Raw genomic sequence first — 14,652 nt, 5'->3', positions numbered from 1 at the left:
CGCCCCATCAGTAACAACTGGCTCCCGCATTGTGATAATGCCGTGAGAGCATCCGAGAGACCCGCAAATGATGATGGCTTTGTGGCTTTAGCAGCGAGTTGGTTTGCGCTCGCTTGGGCACTGCCGGGGCCGCTTATTATTACTCCTTTGTCCGCGGCAGGTGACAGACCCCAACCCAGATATATCCATTACACGTTGTATATATAGGTAAGGAGCCGGTGCCCCGGAGCAACTCCCAACTGTACACCTTGCCAGTCATCCGCGGAACCGAGTGCGCCCCGTCCATGACGTCCGGTACCTTACACAGGAGCAGTGCCGCAGTGCTGCCACTCGGCCCAACACACTCCGGTTCAATTCTGCCTCCAAGATCAAAAAACAAACAGAGGCCAGCCTGTGCCCCTGAGCACCCGAGACAAATACTACTTAACCGCCTCGAGGGGCCGTCTCGTCCAACTCGCACAAACAACTCGACCCGAGTCTCCCAACAGCCATCCGCCCACCTCTCGCCGGCCATGTGCCGACCACCCTCCGACCAGACGGCCAGGGACATGCTCGGCCCAGTCCTAACAGCGGACACGGCCATCTCCCAAATCCAACCCGCGCCGTCTCTGCCCCCGCAACGAATCTACCAAGTCGACCTCTCAGACGGCAGGTCCCTCCACCTCGTCCTCCCGCCGCTCTCCCTCTGGCGCCCGCTCCGCTTCGAGCAAGGTATGGTCGCCTCGGAAGCAGCCGCAGTGCGCTGGATTGCCTCCCAACAATCCTGCTCCTTGCCCTCTTCATCCTCCCCATCGGAGCCTCCCGACAATCCCGACGAACCCGACAGCCCCAACTACCCTTCCCTCTCCCTCCTCCCCACCCTGCTCCACCACGGCCAGGAGAAGTCCAACCTCCTCGGCTCCTCCTACGCAGTCTACTCCCCCACCCCAGCCCAGATCCGCAGCGTCCCGCTCGCCCTGCTCCTCCTCCTCCCCCCTTCCGCAAACCCCAGCGCCGCCGCCGTCGCGCCGCCCGCGCCCCTTTCGCTCCGAGAACGACACCGCCTCGACCGCCAGACCGGCGTCCTCTTCCGCCGCCTGGCAGGCTTGACCTCCCCCTCGGGTAGGTTCGGCCCGCTCGCCGCCGTCGTCGCGAGTCACCTCCCGCCGCGAAACCCGTTGAATCCGGGGTTGTTGGTGCGGCCAGGGGCAGGGGTAGGTGGGGTTGGGATTGGGAGTGGGAGTGGAAGTGGGAGTGGAAGCGGAAGGGGAGGGACGGGGGGAGGGGGAAGAGGAGTAGGAGGGGGAGGGGGAGGGGGAGGTGGTGGTGGTGGTGGTGGTGGTGGTGGTGGTGGCTTGATGACGACCACGGGCGGGGCAGGGACATGGTCGATGGCGTTTCACGCCATGCTGGAGGGGATTCTGAGGGACGGGGAGGACATGGCGGTCGTGTTGGGGTACTCGACGATACGGAGGCATTTCCGGAGGCTGGGGTATCTGTTGGACGAGGTGAGGACCGCCAGGTTGGTGGTGGTGGAGGGCGCGGGGAATGTCATGGTTGAGGTGGTCGAACGGGAAGGGAAGAGAGGGGGAGGGGACGAGGGTGTTGAAAAGGGGGAGGGGCAAGGGTTGGCTGTGAAGGGAGAAGAGGAGGATCAGAAAGGAGGGACGGAGGAAGTTGCTGCTGGGGTAGAAGAGAAGGGTGTGGGCAAACAACGGCAACAAGAGGAGGGCAAAGGCGAAGATAGGGGAAAAGAGAAGGATGCATGGGAGGGAGAGGCTAAAGGTGGTGAAGAAGGGGAAGAGCGCCCTATGCGAAACCTCAATGTCACCGGCCTCCGCGACTGGAGCAGCTGCGTCTTTGGCGACCCTCTTTTGGCAACCGTCTTCAGCGACCCGCAGCAGCAGCCCCCGTCGGCTGGCTTCCTGGAGGGGTTCAACGGCGTGAAACCCCAACAGGAACCTGACGCTACCGACATAAAACACATCCCCCTGAGCAAGGACATCATTGAAGCCGTCGACACGGCCTGGATTAGGTTATTACTATACCAGGTCTACCACGCCGTGGTACACATCGTGAGCGAGTTCTACCGGCCGCGGCCTGACAGCAGCACTAGAGAGCTCGAGGCCAGGAGGAAGCTGAATGAGGTACTGGCGAGACTGGCTGAGGTCACTGACGACGCAAAGAAGAGGCATCAAAGGCCCAGTGGGGAAATGTCACCCGCGAAGAGGATCAAGGCAGAACCCGAGGACTAATGAATCATGAACTGGGTGAGAAAGATAAACGGTGCATGGGGTTACAAGATGGTACGTGGGTAGATTATTTTGATAAGGTCATAGTATGATCATGTATATACACATCACATGCCACCACTAGAGCGGCTAGCTATTTTCTGCTCGTCGTCCGAGTCTTCTTCGTCCCGCGGCAGAGTCATGCCCATCAGACCGAGTAGGTTACCCGCCGGCCCAGCCATGCCTGCCTGGCTTTTAAAGCTCTCGAGCAGGTTCTTTGCGAGGTTATAGTCAATATCCACTTCCTCGTCGCCGCTCTCGTCGTCATCCTCCTCCATGGTCTCCGTTGGCCCTGTCTTTGACCCTCTTTCTCCCTTTTCTTTGATCGTAGGGAGAGACTTCTCTTTCGGGTCGAGGTCCAACACACCATGCCCTTTGAGCTCGGACTCCATCTGCTCCATGAGCTTACGGATCTCTTCGTCCTCGTCCTCATCCTCGTCTTCACCATCATCCTCATCCTCTCTTCCCTCAGGCTCGTCCTGAGTCGCTTTTCCCTTGCCTTTCCTCTCTTTACTAGCATCTTCGGACGGAAGGCCCATCATCTCTCGCATCATCTTGGAAAATTGCTCCTCATCAAAACTAACCTCCTTGTCCTCATCCTCACTATTCCCCTCTTCCCAACTGCCCTCATCACCGTCATCATCATTATCCCGATCCATCTCGTCAATCTCAGCCCCCTCAATCCCCGCCTCCTCATCATTCAAAAACGCCTCGAACCGCGACACAATCTTTTGCAAGTCAGCCTGTGCATGTGCGTCGCCGAAGCCGGCGGCCGCAGCCCGTCCCCCAGCAGTAGCAGCAGCAGCAGCACGGGTGCCCTTGCCATCCAACTCCCTCTCAAAATCCGCATAATCGATGTCCATCCACGAGTCGTCATCTTCCCGCTGGACGCCTTCCCACCCCTTTATTTCCGCGTCCGTCGGGAGCGCCGCATCGCCGCCGTCCTCGGCAAGATCCTCCAGCAGTAAGGCCACCTCCCGCACGACCCGGTTGGAGCTCTCGTCGGCCGTCTTGACGAGAAGCTCAAATCCCGTGGTCAGTTTCATGCCCAGCTCCAGGCGAGCGAGTCCTTTCGCCGCCTCGGAGTCTGGCTTTCCTGTCGCGGTCTGGACTTCAGCCGCGTGCAGCAGACTCCGCCAGGCTGGAGGAGGCGGGAAGTGTTGGGATTTGAGCTGCGCGTAGAGCACCTTGGTGAAGCGCACGCTGACGGTGACAAGGTCGGTTGGGGGAAAGGTGAGTGTCGGTGACGGCGAGAGGAGCGGTTTCAGGGAGCGCGGGTCGCGGAGGTAGAAGGCTTCGGTGGCCGGGGCGATGGATTTGGGCTGGGCGTGGAGGAGGTAGGCTAGTTTCCTGGGTAGAGTGGCTAAGGCGTGGTGGAAGGAGTCGGTGATCTGAGCTGGGTATTTTTCTAGGCGATAGAAGGCCTCCGATTCGATGAAGGTTGAGTGGATGAGTGAGGAGGGGGAGGATTTGATAAACTCGATGGCCTGCCGTAGGGAGAGTGGTTTGGATATTGTTCCGTTACCCTCCAAGGGAATGATACGCAGCTTGCCGTCGTGAATCCATACCCTGTTGCTGTCGTTCTCGGGACTCAGCCACTTAGGCGTGACCTTTGCGGCCTCGATGAGGAGGAACTCGCCGTCGCTGTCCGAGACGCGGATCCAGAGGTTGGCGAAGGATTTGCTTAGCTCGCGAAGCAGGTACACGATGAGCCACTCGTCCTCGACGTTGTCTCCGTAGTGCGTTGTGCCCTGGAGGTAGGGAAGTCCTAAGCCTGCGCTGGGTATGTCAGCTTCGGCTTTAAGCTCCTCCCTCACCCGGTGCATAGGGGGGTAGAACACACCCTTTAGGATCTTGGTTTCCAGCTTGAATGGCTCTCGCTGCCAGATGTAGTCTTTTGCCAACGCATCCAGCTTTTGGTCTGCTGCCTTTCGAACCGCTTCCAGACTAGGAAGGCGATTATCGGTCTTTTCTCCTATGATGAAGAGCATGTACTCAACGCAGTCTTCGGGGAGCCTCATCCGGAATCCATCGAAGCCTTCGTCCCCGGGCCGCAGTTCGGCCTCAACATCCATCTCGTCCGCTCGCCCTTTCTTATCCTGGGCCCCAACTCTTACGATTGCTTGAGTCAGTCGATCAACTCTTCCTTCGGCGGCGAGCCTTGTTACATGGAATAGCATCCAGGCAAAGATGGTGCCTGCCTAGTAGTTGTAAGTTGGCTGCTGAGTCCAAGAAATCCGGCTTCCAGTGTGGTCACTGTGTCCTACAGCCTCTTGATTTGCCTCGTCGCATGTAAAAATAATCACCATGCCATAGGTAAATCCAACTCACTCTCCTCTACCACAGGATTCGATGGAGTCTTCGATCAAAGATTTCGATTTCGATTGGCCACAGGGCAGTGGAGTCCATGCCACCCAGCGGGGTGGTTCAGTGTAACCGCGGGGTTTGGGCACTGAAGCTCGGGCCTGTGCGCGCTAACCGAAAGCTAAGAGTGGGCTTGCATCGGTTTTAGTGACCCAAACGCGTTCCATGACCAAAGGGACGCGGCTCTCGTGTCGCTGTCGAGCAAGTCCTTTGTCTCCCACAGACCCCGACCACACATCCTGCGACACCACAGCCCGTTATCGGTGATATTTGTGGGCAGCGCATTGGACGAGAGAGTCCGGGGCTTCAAGATGCCATCGCGGACCACCCATAACTTCGAGGCTGAGGCCTCGCGAAAGCGCGTGCGGCGTCCAGGTGGCCAAGATGACGATGAAGACTCTGGGGAAGTGCAGCTGGCGAGGTCAAGATCCCACACAGAGCCGGTCGGTGTCTCACCTTTCAAGGCGCTTGATTTATGCGATAGGCTGACACAATAACAGCGGAAACGGGTACGTCTCTCCGACGCCAACGAGGACCACCCTTCCACGCCGACAAACTCCGACAGCGATACTGCAGACGATGACGAGAATGCAGCCCCTCCGCAGGCTACACCTCCAAAGAGCCAATACGAATTGATGAGAGACAACAACTTCGACCACCTGCGCCACGAGGCGGCCGATGACCAACGTGCCACGCAGCGGCTCCGCTTCCGCCCAAACCTACTAGGTGACAATGCCATTGCGGATAACGGCATCATCGAGAGCGTTACCTGTGTCAACTTTATGTGTCACCAGCGCCTCCATTGCGAACTAGGCCCGCTGCTCAATTTCATTGTGGGAGAGAACGGCAGCGGCAAGAGCGCCATCCTTACCGCGATCACGCTGTGTCTTGGCGGCAAAGCCAGCTCGACTAACCGTGGCGGGAGTCTGAAGAGCTTCATCAAAGAAGGCTGTGACCGTTCCTTCCTCGCTGTCAAGCTGAAGAACAAGGGGCAGGACGCCTACAAACCGGACATTTACGGCGAATCTATCATCGTGGAGCGCCACTTCACAAAATCCGGCTCCAGTGGCTTCAAGGTCAAGACCGCCCTTGGCCAGACGCATTCCACCAAGAAGCAAGAGGTCGATGAGATCGTCGAGTACTATGCACTGCAGGTTGACAATCCCCTGAACGTTCTCTCCCAGGACAATGCTCGCCAGTTCCTGAACGCGTCCACCAAGACACAAAAGTACAAGTTCTTCATCGAGGGCGTGCAACTCCAGCAACTAGATAACGACTACCGGCTGATCTCAGAGAGCTTGGAACAGATGGTAGCCAAGATTCCCGACCAGGAGGAACGCGTTCAGCATGCCAGAGAGGCCTTCGAAAAGGCAAAGCGAATGAGGGAGGAGCTTGATGGCAACCGGCAAAGCCGGATTAAACTGCGGACGTTGCGCAACCAGCTGGCCTGGGCCCAAGTCGTCGAAGCGGAGCAAGAACTCCGCAATAGGCAGCAGGACCTTGCTGAAATCGAGATCAAAGCCGCAGACGTAGAGCGGGAGATGCAAGAAAAGAACCAAGCGCTTTTGCTCGCTGATGAGAAGGTTGAGCGTGCCCAGGAGACACTGCAATTTGTCAAAGAAGAGGAGGGTGAGATCCAGCAGCGGGTGGAAGATGCCCACGAAGCGTGGCAACGGCTCAGGAAAGAGATTGCAGGACTTCATGTGGAGGAACGGGACGCACACGAAGCCCTCAAAGTCAAAACTAACAGCATCAAGGATACTGAGAAGAAGATTAGCGCAGAGGAGAAACGGCTACAAGAGGCCAACGGCGAAGCGCATACTATCAAGCTACGGGAGCTTGATGATGCCAATGAAAAAGTGAAGGCGACCCAGCAGGAGCTCCAGGAAACCAAGGACCGCAGGCCGATATTCGCGCAAAACGAGGAACAAGCCAAACAGAATCTCGACAGAATTGCCGAGAAGATCCAACCAAAGCAGAGGGAGATTGCCAACGTCGAGGATAAAATCAAAGCCGTCGAGGAAAATAGTAGCTCTCTCTACGCAGGGTACGAGGCGGGAATTCCGAATCTCCTCAAGATGATCGATGCCAATGAGAGAAGTTTCGAGAGCAAACCGATCGGGCCCCTGGGTGCTCATATCCAGTTGCTCAAACCGGAGTGGGGTCCGATCCTAGAGACAACGTTCGGAGGCAACCTCGGCGCTTTCCTCGTCACGAGCAGGCGCGACGAAAAAACGTTACGGGGATTCATTAACCGAGTCGGTATCAAGAATTGCCCCGTGTTTATCTGCAACCAGCAGCCCCTCAACCTGGATGGCAAGGAACCTGATCCCGAGTACGATACTATCCTCCGGGTCCTCAAGATCGATAACACATTGGTGCGGGATCAACTTATCATCCACCACATGATCGAACAAGTCATCCTAGTTCCGGAGCGAACCAGAGCGCAACAGGTTATGTTCGATGGTGCTCCGCCGCGGAATGTCAAGGCTTGCTTGTCGTGGAATGAAGGGAAGCGTGGCGAAGCTCTCCGCTTGGTGGGGGGCAACAACGGTATCTCGAGCACTCCAGTCAGGCCGAAACCGCATTTGAGAGGTCGGATGAAGACGGACTCGCACTCACAGCTTGCCTTCTTGAAGGAAACGCTCAAGCAAGTAGAGGCCGAGTACCGGGAATTGGATGCCGAACGACGGCGTCTCCAGCAACATTACCAGCGCTGCAAGACGGAAAGAACCCAACAAGAAAATCTTGTGAAAACTCTGGAAAGCCGCCTTAGGCATGAGCAGGTTGCTGTTGATAAGATCAGGGAGGATTTGGATCAGTTTGACGGAGCGGACGGTCGCTTGCAAGGTCTTAAAGAGATCCTGGAAGATCTCAAGGAACAACAAAACCATGTCGGAATTCAGTACGGCACGTTGAGGGCGAAAAAACAAGATAAGAGTGTAGAGGAGGCGGAGGCCCACAGGAAATTTAAGGACGAGAAGAAGGAGGCCAAGGACTACGAGGAACGTCTCCGAAAGGCAGAGGCCAAGCTCAAGCAGGCCCAAGATTTGCGCCATATTAGCCTTATCGAGAAGAACGACATCATCTCTAGAGCAGCCGAATACGCCGAGCAGAAGAGGGTCGCCGAGGCCAGATGTGCAAGGCGGCAGGGACACATCGAGGATATGATCAAGGAAGCCCAGCGTATCAGCCCCGAACGCGTGTACATTCCCGAGGGCGAGACGCACGACAGCATCATGTCGCAGTACAATGAGCTCCGCGCCCGTCTCGAGAGGATAGACAAGAAGCGAGGCATGAGCGAGGCCGAGGTGCTCGAATCCTTTGAGCAGACAAAGAAGATGTACGACACGGTCGTCGACGAGCTCGAGTCGAGCAAGAGGGTCAACGAGCGCCTCCGTGAGACGCTCAGTCTGCGCCTCGACAAGTGGAGAAAGTTCCAGCGGTACATCTCGTCGCAGTCTCGCGCCAACTTCATCTACCTCCTTAGCGAGCGAGGTTTCCGCGGCAAGCTGCTCCTCGATCACGAACGCAAGGCTCTGGACCTGCAGGTCGAGCCGGACAGGACGGAGCGGAGAGCGGCGGGGCGGAGTACCAAGACCCTCTCTGGTGGTGAAAAGTCGTTCTCGTCCATCTGCCTGCTCCTGGCCATCTGGGAAGCCATGGGCTCGCCGCTGCGGTGTCTGGATGAGTTTGACGTCTTCATGGATAATGTTAACCGGGCAATTAGCACGAACATGTTGGTGAGTTTGTCTCTCGGACGAATATGAAAGCGGTTGTTTGGCTGACGGATGTGCCATAGATAACGGCAGCGCGGCGGTCGGTGAATCGCCAGTACATCTTTATCACGCCGAATGCCATTGAGGGTCGCAACACACTTGACAAGGATGTCAAGATTATCCGGTGCGTTGGACTTGGTTCGGGTGATGTGTCGATACTCTATGCTGACGGCTTTGACTAGGCTTACGGATCCTCGTCAGCGTACACTGACTGATTACTGATACTATTCTTACCGTGTTGGTTCGGTCGACTTACATGTCGTTGTTGCTGAAAGATCGTGTGCGGTTGGACACTCTAGGTCCAAGCGACTTGTAGAGATTCCAAGGAACCGGATGCTCGGCGTTTTGTGGGAGAATGGGATGGGTAAATGCTCGGGTGGGCAAAGAAAAGCGGGCGTTGTTTTGAGTTATGGAGTATGGCCAAAACCTACTTGTTGTGGTTATTAGCGTAACGTTTGTCACATTTCCAACTGACTCGAGTTTGGTTGGTCGCGGCTGTTGGAGTATCTGTATGGTGCAAGTAATCTTCTCTATACCTACATGATACAGGCTCGCCCCTAGCTATGATATAATACACATGTGCGTACTTCCCGGCAACGTCCATGCCTTTGCTGGGACGGATATCTCGACTCGGATTCATATCCGCACACCCTTACTCCGCAACACATTCACGGCCGCGCTGGCCGTGAAACCAAACCATTCCCCCGCCGCGCGAACCGCCCCACCCGCCCGAGCTGCCTCGTCCAGTCGTCGCCGCAGGAAAGCGCGCGTCTCGCGGAACCCGGGCGACTGGTCCGTCGTCATGAACAGCTCGGCCGCCGCGTAGGCGGCGGACAGGCTGGCGCGCTTGGTGTACCACGTCGGGTCAACCGACACATCCCCCGCGAGATAGAGGATCTCGTCGGCGAGGAGGGCGAGCTCCTTGAGAGACGCGGGGACGTACGAGGGTTGGGCCATGACGGCGAGGGCCTGCGGGCGAACCATTAGCATCACATCCCGGATGCGGGCTTTGTTTTCGGAAGAAACCGCCGGGTGGAGGGAATTCTGTATACGTACCTCCTGCCACCTCCCCAGAACCCCCCTCCCCTGCTCCCCACTGCCATTGCCCTTCTCGTTGCCGTCGACGCCAATGCCGTCGACGTTCCCCTTTAACCTTGCCCACGCCAGCGCCTCCACCTTTTCCGCCACCGACATGACATCTTCCGTGCCCTGGAATAGCCCTGCCTTCTTTCCTGCCAGCGCCGTGCGCTGCGTGTAGAGGTGCCAGCGGATCAGGCTGAAGACCCCCCCGTCAGGGAGGATCGACGCGCTGATGTCGAGGAGGCCGGCGCCGCGCGCGCCGAGGGCGAGCGACTCGGGCGTGAACCCGTGCGCAGGGACGTGCTTGTAGGCGGCCGCGAGGAGTGTCTGTTCGGCGGGGGTGAACGGGCCCGGGGCCGGGGGGTGGGTGTGTGAGTGGTAGTGGTGTCGAGGGAGGTGCTGGAGCTGGGGCTGCTGGAGGGGCTGTTGCCACCGGAGGGGGGCCCCGCTGTGGGAGGGGAGGGTTATGGATCGTGTTGATGTCGTTGTCGTCGGTCCCGAGAGGGCGGCTGCTGTGGATCGGGTAGCGGCCGGCCGGAGCGGGAGTAGGACTCGCAGGGCTGTGCGCGCTGTTGCCGCGCCGGCCGAGCACGAGACCGCGGCCGGGTATGTCATTTCTTCTTCTCCTTCTCTCTTCCGATTTTTTCTCTTTTCCTTTCTTCCTCTTCTTCTTTTCTTCTGTTTCTCTCTCCGGACACTACGAGCTAGTCGGTTCGACCGACTTGCCGTCTGCGGTTGAGCAATTGCTGCGTGTTGCTGTGGTCGTCTTGCGGATCCAACAACACGTGCTAGATCAGTGGTGCCATCCCTGTCAGTTTTTGCCGGGTGAGGAATGCTCGGCGTTGGCCTCGCCCCGCTACAACTAACTAGGTAATGCTCGCCGTTTGCATATCGGCCCACTGCATTTTTTGTTTTTTTTAAAGCGAGCAGGGGTCGTGTTAGCGCACATTCGCAGTCTGTGGTAATGTGCGCATGTTTTTCTGCTATGACTTTATATGCACTGAACTGGCCAAAGTAGGGGCTTGTCTGAATCGCTGTCTAAACATTGTCTCGACGACCCATACCCCTCTGTCTCTGCACAGGGTTTCCAATGCCTGTCTCCTTCGGCGGGGGCCAGCATGTGCCAGGCGCAGCTAGAGATGCAGCATGGAAACTAATGCAAGGAGACAGCAATTCCAGATGTGATATCGGCGACTGCTACGCTGTCATGTCCGTCTAGCCTCAGTCTCGTTAGAGCGCAAGGTGGTCCACGGAACTGATTCGATTGTCCGTTGCCAGCACCCCGTGCCCATGGCTCACATGGCGGAAAGCTGACCAGCCGTGGTGTATCTCGAGAGAGGTGCACGCGGCACCGATCAGGTCGTCGCGATCGCCGGACCCTCCGGGATGGCTTGCGAGATGCATCTCGCACCCAATTGAGACCTGCAAGCCGGCCGAACCCCACCAACGGTTGCAATCTTCTGTATCCTCGGCGCGGGGGCTATCCAAAACGCATGCTATGGCCCCGCAGATCCTCCTCGTGTTCTTCTCGGCGCGGCTCATCTGATGAGGGAAGGGCATTGAGTGGTTTGCGATGGCGCAAGTCGTCCCATCCTCTTTCGGCACCGTCTCCGCTCGGAATACGTCCCCGGGCCGCTCCACCACCCCCATCCTCGGCTGCCGAAGCGGGCGAGTTCCAGACCCGTTGGCCTGCGCCAGGCTTCGGACTCATCACCCGTCCGGTGTCTGCACCATGGTACATGCTCTCAGGGTGCTCCTCATGCGCCGCTTTATTAGCCGATTCCGCCCTGCATTGACCGGTTTGCTGCTTATCTTTGGTTGGTCAAGCGTCAATAACGAAATTCAAAAATTTGCCCACCTCAACGGTTGTGTTGGCCGCTTGATGACGGGCTTGCGGGGCCTTCTTGCTTGGGTAGGGAGGTGCTAGGCAACCCACCTTGTGTCAGTGGTTGGCAGTCTGCTAGATTCGCCGTCCTGAGTGGTCGCTTCACCCGAATGTCTACAGGACAAATGCAGCACGAGCGGAACGCTGTTCCCGTACGAGGGCATAAAAATTCCTCGTCTGTGTCCTATGGCTGACCCGCTGAGACTGTGCTAGAGCGACCGGATTGGTGGGCTCTCTCTCTTGTGTGCTTCGCTCCAGCTGCTGTGTCACCTTCCGAGGGTCCTGGATGGCCGAACCCAGAGCATATAGGGCAGGCCAATGCCAACCAATGCCGCTATTCTGGGCCTCTCGGCGGCATGGTTCACTAGGATTAGGGGGGTAGGGTCCCTCAGTTGGTGGCGAGGGGATAACCACTCGCCGTCATTGTCACTCGGGGTACGGACAAAGTACCCCAGGAGCGCTGATGATTCCAAGGGTCATGGACATGGAGGGGTAACATTAGACGGATGACTCGGGAAAGGGAGAGCCTGCATGACAATGCAGTGTTCCGTCGTGGGGCGTGCCTCTTTCCATGGCCCGAGGAGCTGATTCGCTTCGGGGATTGAGGACCTAGCCTTACACTATAATCCTCTTGGCGTTTTCCTCGGTGAATAGCACGATCCGGCAGAGACTTTGGTCGGCGCAGACGAGACTAGATTTTCTTCGAGCACAGAAAGCGAACCCAGTCAGCTTTCTTTCGATCAAGATCAGGTTTGGATGAAGGGTTATGTACACGCAATAAAATGCATTCAGCTGTTGCTTATTGTAGGAGTGTCACGGCGACACTAAGCTTGACCGCCTCATTGTTAGGGGTACATGGTAAATGACTTGGGAGATGTGCTGCCCTCAGCGGTGTCCTTGTGTCGGAGGAAACGTGCGTGTACGGAACTCAACCGGGTGAAAGTTGCGTTAAGAAACGGATGCGGAGGGGACAAGGTGGTGGTGGGCCTACGCTTCAAAGCGTGAATCGGCAAGTCTATGTCTTGGTCACCGTCTCCCACAGATGGGAAATCCATGAAGCCATGTCAGATCATCGAGATGCCGCTAAGGTAGTGTGTGAGGCGTCAGTCCCCCGTTATGTTTTCCGATAGGGGGTACAGAGCAGATAGTGCTTGATGCAACCCCATTCATGATTCCGTGCGTCAACCTTCAATGCCCGTGAGCAATTGATGACCGAGGTGGTTAGGGCTGGTACGGAAGCTATACGTACAGTACGTATCCGAGAGTCGGGGCTGCGATAACGCCACACAGGATAAGGCGGGAAAGTTGGAATTTGCTGACAAGCATGAGCCGGTTATTGGCATATCTCTTGTTCCCTATTTGTCGAGCTATCAAAACTAGCTCTTTTGATGTACACCTCCTGGCTCTTCTGTCCAATATTTCTCTTACCTTTCTTCTTCTTCTTACGGCTCCTTTTTGATTCTTATGTTAAAGATTGACAAGCGTGATTACAGAGTAGGGAGGATACAGGTACCATTTGGCAGGTACAAGAGGGAGGATGTCGTAAAGAGCGGGGGTCCGTAGTGCGGAGCCAGGCTCATCCAAAGTTGGTGGGTTGTGGTGGGGCTTCACGCTATGCGCCCCGCCGCGATATTCTTGCGCTACGGTGGGCACGGCTTTCGCGAGGCAGCCACAGCCATCAAGGTGACGAGGCTGCAGCTTGGCAAGGCCCCGGCCCAAGCACCGCTTTCTTTCTGCTCTCTGTCTTTATACTACCTTCAATCGCTGTCAATGTTTCAGGAACCTTAGGCCCCTGGTTCCAATGGTCCGGAACGAGCGGCTGATCTCCGAGTGCGCAACTGCGGACCATCTCATCAGCCTTAAAGGGTTTTCAGATGCACCAATCCCGGCATCTACCATAGACTAGCAAGCCTCTGCATCTTCAAGTCTCTCTTTACTGGCTTGCCGCATGGAGTGAAACTGCGCAAAATTTTCGCTCTCTACGCAGTAAGGCAGCCAGAGGTACCGGCTCGGTGTTTGGTCGGGTTCTCAAATCTTCTTTTTTGCGATGCAAATCCACTAACGTCTCAAGCGCATCAAGGTGCTACGGCGTCACCTTAGCCCACGCTGTTGTACCGTAGTCGGTATGTACTCTACATACATGTAAGCTGCATTCTGCATTGCAGGTGGCTTAGACGCGAATGAAGATAGTTGGATGGCTGGACCTCCAACGTACATTTAGATTCATGACTGTAAACTATGCAGGAAAAGGTATCATTCTCTTCCAGCGTTTTGCATTCGCCATGTCCCATTGGCAGTTGCGGATCCCTGCCCACCTGCTAGATCCGCCGACTCCGTTCCGGCCTCCGTTTCCCCTGCTGACCCGATGTGGTCCATGCCCCAGGGCCCCGGCTGGTTCCTTCCACTTGCCTGCTGGCCAACTCCAAGTTTTGCCGACGAAAAGGTCGATTCCCCCATCAGCCTGCCCGCCTGCAGCCCACTCTCGTGCTCCCGCCCGCACGACTCGCATCCAACTCACCCCTTCACACTCCCGCAGCGCCATTTGTGTGGTCTCTCCAGGTAATCTGCCAAGAGGCCCCACAGTCAAACCTCGATCCTTGCGGCGTCTGCTGGGCCACTGTCCGACACGCGTTCTCCCTGTTGTCGGCGTGAATCAATCACCCTTGCTCAGGTCCTCTCGAGACTCTGAGCTCCGAAACTGTACTGTACTGCCCTTTCCCTTTTGGCGGTCAGGCGTATCGAGACGGATATTTTTGCGCTGACACTCGTCCCTGTCGTTTCCAGCTGTACCTCGAGTCGCGTCAAGCAGAGAGGTTCTGGGCTCCGTTGTCTCGGCCGTGCGCCGCGCCTTTTCGACCTTCAACACGGGCGGACGCACGTCTGCCCAACTTGGCTGGAGGCTCATCAGGGTTCCCCCCTCAACCGACTCGGTGATTCTGTTGCGCGAGGTCGCGCCTGTACCTGGGCCTCACCTGCTGTCCCCCAAACAGTCAGCCAGCCAGCCCAGGCGATATCCCCAACCGGCGCTGCTGCAGTTGCAAACATACGCCTGTCATTCAGCATCCAATCGTCGCATCGCCGAGATTTTCCCTCACGTCAAGCGGCTAAGTTGCCAGAAAATTTTTTCGATTCCTATAACGGCCATGGGTAAGTACAGCCTCGAGCTGCTTCCTCTACCTTCCTCTCTTCCCGCCCTCCTCTCCTGCCTCGTGCGAGTCTCGTCTTTGTCGAGCCTCGCATTACCGTCTTTCACACAACACGCCCACCAAATCTT

The 14,652-nt window shown here is 57.0% G+C and overlaps 4 protein-coding genes across 4 annotated transcripts; 2 read left to right on the top strand and 2 right to left on the bottom strand.

Annotated features, from left to right (window-relative positions):
• Window positions 1-512: 512 nt before the first annotated feature.
• On the top strand, window positions 513-2,234 carry MFIFM68171_07483 (uncharacterized protein; the record flags this gene model as incomplete). Its single annotated transcript, XM_071062903.1, has 2 exons — window positions 513-1,197; window positions 1,360-2,234. 2 exons carry the CDS (start codon window positions 513-515, stop codon window positions 2,232-2,234), a joined length of 1,560 nt encoding a protein of 519 aa, XP_070919004.1.
• Window positions 2,235-2,338: 104 nt separating this feature from the next.
• Window positions 2,339-4,345, bottom strand: MFIFM68171_07482 (uncharacterized protein; the record flags this gene model as incomplete). The annotated part of the gene is made up of 2 exons (XM_071062902.1): window positions 2,339-4,044; window positions 4,114-4,345. 2 exons carry the CDS (start codon window positions 4,343-4,345, stop codon window positions 2,339-2,341), a joined length of 1,938 nt encoding a protein of 645 aa, XP_070919003.1.
• A 600-nt stretch (window positions 4,346-4,945) lies between these two features.
• Window positions 4,946-8,635, top strand: smc6 (Structural maintenance of chromosomes protein 6; the record flags this gene model as incomplete). The annotated part of the gene is made up of 4 exons (XM_071062901.1): window positions 4,946-5,077; window positions 5,135-8,377; window positions 8,437-8,537; window positions 8,596-8,635. 4 exons carry the CDS (start codon window positions 4,946-4,948, stop codon window positions 8,633-8,635), a joined length of 3,516 nt encoding a protein of 1,171 aa, XP_070919002.1.
• Window positions 8,636-9,049: 414 nt separating this feature from the next.
• Window positions 9,050-10,108, bottom strand: COQ9 (Ubiquinone biosynthesis protein coq9, mitochondrial; the record flags this gene model as incomplete). Its single annotated transcript, XM_071062900.1, has 2 exons — window positions 9,050-9,382; window positions 9,470-10,108. The coding sequence occupies 2 exons, from the start codon at window positions 10,106-10,108 to the stop codon at window positions 9,050-9,052; spliced, it is 972 nt and encodes a 323-aa protein (XP_070919001.1).
• Window positions 10,109-14,652: the final 4,544 nt, after the last annotated feature.

Source organism: Madurella fahalii (assembly GCF_045866475.1).
Source record: "Madurella fahalii IFM 68171 DNA, scaffold_4, whole genome shotgun sequence".
NCBI lineage: Eukaryota > Fungi > Ascomycota > Sordariomycetes > Sordariales > Madurella > Madurella fahalii.
This window is presented reverse-complemented; position numbering and strand designations above follow the sequence as displayed.